Source organism: Ammodytes marinus (assembly GCF_949987685.1).
Source record: "Ammodytes marinus genome assembly, chromosome: 11".
NCBI lineage: Eukaryota > Metazoa > Chordata > Actinopteri > Uranoscopiformes > Ammodytidae > Ammodytes > Ammodytes marinus.
This window is the reverse complement of record NC_137215.1, coordinates 1,914,398-1,923,478: the sequence shown is the minus strand read 5'-3', so window position 1 is coordinate 1,923,478 and position 9,081 is coordinate 1,914,398. Positions and strand designations below refer to the sequence as shown.

The following is a 9,081-nucleotide window of genomic DNA, read 5'->3' as shown; positions in this document are numbered from 1 at the left end:
GTTCTCCCCTATTCTTAAATCTGTATCTCTAAGACAGTGAATTTAAAGGTGCTACAAGGAATTTTTAAACATTTCTGAAACAGTCACATTTCCTCTGATGACCATTAATTACAAGTAACATCAGTGCAAAAAATGCTATTTTTATATTGTTTTTCTGTATGCTTCTGTCATGGGTACGCTCACCCTTGAACTATAGATGGCATAGTAAAAACACTACCGCTTTTGTCCAAAGGGGGTGCAAGAGTTAACCTTTTTTATTTGTTAAAACTGATATATTTCTATCCAAAGCTGTGTGTGTTTGCCTATTTCTTATTTGATGTTCTATACTAGGCATAAATAAAATACATTTATAATTTCTGTTTTATTTAACATAAGTTTGATTTTGGTGTTTTATCGGAAGACATGTAAGTTTTGGGGTGTTGGGTCTGCAATTGCTGTTGTTTGCTTGGCAACATGCATACCAATCTATATCAGGTTATATGGTATTTTGTATTAAATTGTAACTTTTTCTTGCAAGTTTATATTAACAATCTGTTTTCAAAACAATAATGGGAAAATATACCTTTGGCTTTTTCATTGAATTACAATCTTACAAAAATAAAAGATCAGAGATGTATATTCACTGATTGACTGTTCATTGTTGTTTTGTAATTGGGTTAATATACTTTTGATAGCACACTGAACTTATTGGTTACACACGTAAATATTTATTTTGATTTAAATTGCCTTTATGCAGAGACTTTTTTTCTCTCCTCTCCTTCCGCCTCCCTTGGCTGGGCCTCACCACAGGGAGGGAGGTGTCAGGGAAAGACAGGCTCATTTGCATCTACACACACAGTCACATACAATCTCTCCTGTCATCAGTTAGTTTAGTAGTTGATGTATTTGTTGTATTACTTTCTGTAAATAAATTACGTGTGTTTTAATTGAGTTGGTTTTTCTTTAATATTGCATAAGAATGAACATTGCAAACCTCTTCCATTTAGAACTCTCTTGAACTACTAGCTATTGGTAACTTTTTATAGATATTAATTTAATTATTAATTCAATTTATAACATTTATGAGACTTATAATTTTTGATTTTCCCAGGTAACTCTGGGTGGTTCTCCGTTTAGAAGTTAAGTTTGAATTAATATGTTATTTTATTTTATTTTATTGATAGCCAAAAGTGGAGAAAACCCCTCTGCTTATCATGGTTGCATTATTTGCAACTTACAAACATTCTAGGTAGAAAAAATTTTGATTCCACCAAATTATTTTATTTTATTATGATTTCCCATCATGATTATTTAAAAAAAAAATCTGACCACATTTCTTCCTTAAAGATGACGGTTCACCACTATCTCTCCAGGGTTTAATAATGTGTTGGAAAGTTCTTAACATGATTTTAGTATTTTCATTCTTTCTCCTGAGTTTAGTTTTCTTTGTTTTATGCAGGGCAATAGTTTCACCCTTCTGAAACAGAGTTACATCTTTTCCAAAACCATAGCATATGTCTTCTGACATGGTTGTTTTAAGAAGTAAGAAGCTATTCATTGCATCAGTTAGGCTTTAATAACTTGTTGCCAACTGAAACATATTACAGTATTGACTGCAGTTTTTATTTTTTTTAAGATATATTTTTTTGGGCATTTTTGCTTCATTGGACAGATTTTGTAGAGACATAGGTGAGGTGGGGCAGAGAGGGCGGGCGGGATTCGAACCCGGGTCTGCTGAGGGGCCTGGGCCCATGGGGGGGACGCCCTTACCCACTGCGCCACAGGCGCCCCAAATGACTACAGTTTTTGACCGATGAAAAGCTCTTGCCTATTTGCCTAGTAAAATCCAGGTGGTGACATTTCTCACTTCCTTAAAATAAGCAAATATATATTCCCAGGAATCTATTTTTCAGGTGCAGTCTGACGTGTCCATGGCACAGCGGCCACAGTGGCAGCTCAGAGCTGTTATCATGTTCATCAGAACTGAAACCAAAACATTGACAGCAGCAAAATGAACTCAGAAGTATACACACACATTTTGTCTGCCAATGTAAAGAAAGATGCAACCAAACTGATTAGAAGAGCCTCCATCATGCAGCAAGATAATGACCCAAAACACACTGCAAAAACAACAAAGGAGTTAATCAGGGGCAAGAAGTGGAAGTTTTTAGACTGGCCAAGTCAATCTCCAGACTTAAACCCTTTAGAGCATGCATTTCACCTGCTAAGAGGAGACTAAAGGGAGTAACCCCCCAAAACAAACAGCAACTGAAAGAGGCTGTGGTGAAAGCCTGGAAGGGCATCATAAAAGAATGCAAAAGTTTGGTAATGTCAATGGGTCACAGGCTTGATGTGGTTATTGTAAGGGAAGGATTTGCGACAAAATATTAGGTCTTATTCACAATCATTTATTTTAAGTCTATCTGTTCCAATACGTTTGCTCACCTAAACATGTGGTGTTCCTTTACAAATAATGATATCTTCTCAGTTGTGTATCAGATCCAGATGTTAACACCTGGAAATGAAAGCTGAAATGTTGATCTATTGTCTCATATTCATATTTTGGTGTCAAACCCAAATCTTTCAAGTTTACAGCAAAAATAAAGGAATCGGCCTCACTCTCCCAAAATACTTTTGGAGGGGACTGTATATTGTACATTGTAGATTCATCAATATATGTAACTGCTTCGGCATTTGTTAAGGTTAACGGTAGTTCATTGATAAATACAGAATATAGCAGTGGTTCCAGGTTGCTTTCTTGTGGAATTCCACAACTTATTGATTTTACCTCAAATAAACTTCGATTAAAGTATACTGTCCTTTTCCCTTTTCCTATATGTAGCAATGACAGCATTTGAAAAAGAGGAATACATAGATTAAATATAATATAAATAGATCATAATTAATAATATTGAGGATTCAGTCGTGAAGTTGGAAGAGTTAATTTAAATATATATATTATGTTATATTGTATTTTTCAATCTCTATGTATAAATCATCATCATCATCATCTTAAACCGCTTATCCGTAGTCGTGTCTCAGAGAAGGGACCCCATCACCCCATACTCCCGCAGCACCCCCCACAGTAACTATCAACCGAACCCTCCTTTCCAGCACCTCGGAGTAGACTCAACCAGGGAGGCTGAGTAGGGTGATACCCCGGAAGTTGGCACACACTCTGTGGTCCCTTTTGGAAGAGAGGAACCACCACCCTGGTCCACCACTCCTTCGGCACTGTCCCAGACTTCCACGTAATGTTGAAGAGACGTGTCTTTCAACACAGCCCCTCCACACCGAGCGCTTTCAGCATTTCTGGACTGATCTCATCAACCCCCGGAGGCTTTGACACTGTGGAGTTGTTTGACTACCTCAGTGACTTCCCCCTCCTGAGGTGCCGGACGGTCTTCCAGAAACATCTCGTTGCCGACCGAAAGTCGTTCTCTATGGTTTCTCCAAACTTCTCCCACACCCGCTGCTTTGCCTCTGACACGGCAGCCTGTCTGTGCTTTGCAGCTGCCTCTGGAGTTAGGGGGGTACATATCCAGAAAGCACTCCTCCTTCATTCGGACGGCTTCCCTGACCACCGAGGTCCACCACGGCATTCGAGGGTTACCGCCCCTTAAGGCGCCTAAGACCTTGAGACCACAGCTGCCTGCCACAGCTTCAGCAATGGAAGTTTTAAACATTGACCTCTTGGGTTCAATTCCCCCAACCTCCACAGGGAGCTAGAAAAGCTCTGCCGGAGGTTTGAGTTGAAGAATTTCTCGAATGGAGGCCTCCTCCAGTCGGGCCCAGTTTACCCGCACTACCCATTTGGACCACAGGGCACCGACTCTGCTACCAGGTCTGTCCAGAGTCTTCCCCCTTTGACCCAAATCACATCCAAATGGTGATCAGTTGAAGCTCCGCCCTCTCTTCACCCGAGTGTCCACAACATGCAGCCTCAGATCAGATGACACGATCACAAATCATCGACCTTCGGCCTGGCGTGCTCTGGTACCACGCACACTTATGAGCATCACTATGTTCGAACATGGTGTTCGTAATAGCCAAACCATGACCAGCACAGAAGTCTAACAACAAACGACCACTCGGGTTCAGATTGGGGAGGCCTTTCCTCCCAATCACACATCTCCAGGTGTCTCCATCGTTGCCCACGTGCACGTTGAAGTATCCCAGCAGAACTATAGAGTCCCCTACCGGAGCCCCATGCAGAACTCCAGTAGGAGACTCCAAGAAGGCCGAATACTCCGAACTGTTCGGTGCATATGCACAGACAACAGTCACAGTCTTCCCCCCCACAACCCGGAGGTGTAGGGAGGCGACCCTCTCGTCCACCGGGGTAAACTCCAAAATAGTAGCGCCCAGCCAGGGGCTCGTGAGTCTCCCCACACCGGCCCGGTGCCTCACACCTTGGGCAACTCCAGATCTAATCCGCTCCACCTCCCGCACCAGTTCCGGCTCCTTCCCCCACAGCGAGGTGACGTGTCCCCAAAGCCTCTGCTGCCCGGGTCTGGTGGTCGTGGTCCTTCGCTGCCCCGTGAGGCAGCGCACCGACCCCAGCGGTTCCTCTGGTGAGTGGTGGGCCCATAAGTTGTAGAGGGGGTTGGTGCCACGTAGCTTCTTCGGGCTGTGCCCGGCCGGGCCCCGTGGCAGACAAGTGGGCCCCTTTCTGGGCCTGGCTCCAGACGGGGACCCCGGGCTTCCTCCGGGCAGGGTCTCTCCTCCTCTATCTTGATTTTCCATGAGGTCTCTTTGAACCATTCTTTGTCGGGCCCCTCAGCTGAGACACTTTGCCTTGGAAAACCAGGAGCACTAGGCTCCGGGTAACACAGCTCTCAGGTTCACAGGGGCACACACACCTCTCCACCACGGTAAGGTGATGGTTCCCGGAGAGGTATGTAAAAATTATTTTTCTAAAATTATATTTTTTGTTAATATGACACCCCTGAGTATATAATATATTTTTTCAAATATACTGTACAGTATATGTGTGTGTCTGTAGGCAGGCATTCATATTAGGATACTTAGAAAGGAAATAGAAAATCATGTGAATCCTTCTAATTTACCATATTTCATACTAGAACAACATATAATTCATCCACAAGCACAGAAATAGTTTAAATGAAATTCATCAGAGCTTATTTAAAAACAGTCAAATAGTATTTCCACAGTAGTTCACTCTCTCTTACCCAGTAGCTGGCAAGAGTGGGACTGCCCCTTTCTCACTTCCTTAAGATAAGCAAATATATATTACTAGGAACCTATAGCACGTACTCACTAACTGTCATCACCACATACTGTTTGGATGCAGAGGACAACACATCAGACATCGGTTAAGGAACTCATTCAGGTGAGGTCTTGTAGCTTTCAAATGTGAATAATGTGATAATATATTATAGAGATAATTTCAAAAGGAAAAATAACTAGGGGTGTGAATCTTTGGCATTGTTGTAAATTATGGCATGAAAGAAGAATAAAGTTACGTAGTTTTTATGTTTAAAAAGTAGAATCAACTGATTGTGATAATGTAAACACACAAAGGAAAACTTAAGACAATGGTAAAAAACTGGAAGGTTTAGTCTATCTGCCTTTTTCCACAAACTTGCCACTCTCTAAAATAAAAGTTACTAGTAACAGTGTGTTAGATTAATGAATGCATTTGTTGATTGAAACTCATCATTCTTTCACAGTGAAGAATGGAGGATTCCAACACCTCACAGTACGAAATCTGCAACTACACCAACGCTGAATCCATCAAGCATGTGGCGACATGTACAATCATCTCTATTGGTCTTCCTCTGATCCTTGTGGCCATCTACTCTCTTTATTCTCTGGTATGTACTATTATATTATGACCAAGAATGATTTATTTACTGTCTGTATAATGTGTCTGTCGTACAGTCTGTCTGGGACAAAGAGTTGTTATGACCTGTATATTTTTAGGAAGAGTTGACTATATTTAAATGTGCGCCCTAACTAGGGGAGAACGGGGTAATTTGTCACACGGGTTGGTTGTCACAATCGTTATATCTCGGAACCAGAAGGTGCTGTCTGTGAAATTTTGGTATGTAAATATCCAGAATTGGGATCAGAGGTCACCTACATAGTCTTCCTTGGAGTTAGACTGCTGAATTTGAGGTGAGACGACTGTTTGTGTTTTTCATGTCAAATTCAAAATATTTAGCTCCTCAGTAGTTTTCTTCTAGGCTTTTACACAATGGGTTTATAACAAAACACTTGTTACCCATACAAAGTGTGAAGGGTAAACTATAGTTTAGATTGTGGTTAGCAAGCTAATTAGTTGTCAGATGGTTGTTGGCCTTCATGCTAGCAAGAAATTCAAGTTGGGGTTGGTCGTCACATTTTTTGGGGGGTTGGTTGTCACATGTTATCTCAAGGCTGCAGCCAGAAAAGGAACTCAATAATGAAAGAAATTGTCAAGCTGTATCCTCACTGACACCCCAGAGAAGGAAAGAATAGAGCAGGAAAAGGCAGCTAGCATGCAAAAGAAAAAAGGGTGCCAAGGCTACAGTAAGTTATGTTGGCCTATTTGTCAACTTGACAATGCAATTAAACTTTCAAATTTAGTTCTACTTGCTTGCCTTCTTTTTAAGATTATTCCCATTAAGATAACATTGTGACAAACAACCCCATAGTGTTTGACAACCGACCCCTTGATGGGGTTGGTTGTCACAATATGTAAGGGTGTCTTTGATGATTAAGTTCTTCTTTATTACAATAAGATAGAAAAAGTGAGGGGTTCACATTTCAAGCCAACACCTTAAGCTTCTATTTAATGTAGGAATGACTATTGAAAGATGTTTAGGTGATTGAGCAATTCTCACTAGAGTAAAAAGTGTGCCTACTTACCCCGTTCTCCCCTATATTTGGTAGATGTAGATTTTTGGCATTATGTTATTGTGAACAAATGGACATTTAGCTCAATGAACAGCGCTGCCCATGTGGCCTAGAAGACGTAATATGGTCACTGTAAACTCTTATGTCCAGATTTACTAAAAATAATATTGTGCAAATGTTTTACCAATGTTTTGCTGCAGGTGAGAAATAATAATGTTGCGCCGATCTACGTCATCAACCTTCTCATCTCCGACCTCATTCATTTCTGCTGCATGATCGTTATGGAGGCACTACCACATTACTGTGAGATGACAGATGAGGAGCGACTGATATGGGACATCTTCTGTTCTATTCACCTATATTGTATTGTGGTCAGTGTTGGCTTCATGGTGTGCATCGCCCTGGAAAGGTAGCTATCTGTCTATGTGTTAAACTACTTTCAAGTCTGATCAATTTCTTATTATATAAGATATAATAATTCTGAAGTTCCTCAAACTCCATGTGTCTGTCTTGTATTAAAGGTATCTGGTCATCGCCCATCCACTGTGGTACCGCTTCAGAAGAACTATCAAGATCTCTGTGGTGGTCTGTGTCTTCGTCTGGGTCTTTCCTCTGGTCCCTTTACTCACATTTCATTTATGGGATACACAAACAGCATGTATCTTCTTAGCCGTCATCCTCCTGCTTCCCTTGCCACTGTTCATCTTCTTCCTGGGTGGGATCTTCAAAGCCCTGTCTGCTTCCATCTCTGTCTCCTCTGAAGAAAAACGACAAATTGTTGGGATTTTGGTTCTGGTGCTGCTCATTTATACTCTGCTGTTTTTCCCACACATCATTTTTTTATGTTCTCGTCTAAGTACAATTTCTGGTATTCACAAAATCCTCTTCAACGTAACGGTTGCTGATTTATCCTTAAATGGTTTGTTTGGATCCATCTCCTACCTGTCCTTAATGCTTCTTAGGTTGAGTCCCCTTGCAGACTTAGTTCTGTATATTTTCATGAGGAAAGGGGCCATAGACAAGCTGTTGGCCTTTCTGTGTTGTTGCAGAATGGACAGCAATGATGTCAGCTGCCCAGACAGTAATGATGTCAGCAGGTCATCAGTTTGAATAATAACACCATGCAAATACACAGAGAGAGAGAGAGAGAGAGAGAGAGAGAGAGAGAGAGAGAGAGAGAGAGAGAGAGAGAGAGAGAGAGAGAGAGAGAGAGAAATAGACAGAGAGAGAGAGAGAGAGAGAGAGAGACAGACAGAAAGAGAGAGAGAGAGAGAGAGAGAGAGAGAGAGAGAGAGAGAGAGAGAGAGAGAGAGAGAGAGAGAGAGAGAGAGAGAGAGAGAAAGGGATGAAACCAGAAAGAGAACGTAGACAAACAGAAAATAACAGACTGCCAGGTACCGTCATCCATTTGATATCCAAAAAAGAAATCATTGATATGATGTTTGACCGATAGCGTTATAATTGTATGTATTCTTAAATAATTATGTCAAAGACAAAGATCTTAAAGGTGCTGTAATGAACTTTTAAACATTTCTGAAACAGTCACGTTTTCTCTGATGATCATTAATTACAAGTAACATCAGTGCAAAAAATGCAATTTTTATATTGTTTTTCTGTATGCTTTTGTCATGGGTATGCTCACCCTTGAACTATAGATGGCATAGTAAAAACACTACCGCTTTTGTCCAAAGGGGGTGCAAGAATGAACCTTTTTTATTTGTTAAAACAGATCTTTCTTTTTTTTAAGATATTTTTTTGGCATTTTTATGCTTTATTGATAGTGTAGAGACAGAGTTGAAATGGGGCAGAGAGGGGAGTGACATGCAGAGATCGACCGCGGACTGGAAGCGAACCCGGGTCCGCTGCTGGCCGAGGCCCATGGGGGGGACGCCCTACCAACTGAGCTTAGGGTGCCCCCAAAACAGATACATTTCTATCCATAGCTGTGTGTGTTTGCCTATTTGGTGTGAAAGCATTCACAGCATTGATATTCTGCGTATTTATTATTATTCCATATTATTATTCCGCCATATTCGTGCCGGGCCATATCTTCAACATGCTTCATTCCACAAACTTCCTTCAACTATCCTCATATTCAGCCCATTTTTCACATTCTTGCTTTCATTCAAAAATTTTCCCAAAAATTCATAACTTCATAATTAATAAACAATTTAACCAAAATTATGAAAAGTTTCAAATATCTTCTTTCCCTGAAAATTCATCATAGAAACTCCATTCTCA

General features: G+C 40.9%; 1 protein-coding gene across 1 annotated transcript; it reads left to right on the top strand.

Annotated features, from left to right (window-relative positions):
• Window positions 1-5,678: 5,678 nt before the first annotated feature.
• On the top strand, window positions 5,679-7,950 carry LOC307257528 (ovarian cancer G-protein coupled receptor 1-like; the record flags this gene model as incomplete). The annotated part of the gene is made up of 3 exons (XM_080036790.1): window positions 5,679-5,816; window positions 7,041-7,249; window positions 7,362-7,950. 3 exons carry the CDS (start codon window positions 5,679-5,681, stop codon window positions 7,948-7,950), a joined length of 936 nt encoding a protein of 311 aa, XP_079892916.1.
• Window positions 7,951-9,081: the final 1,131 nt, after the last annotated feature.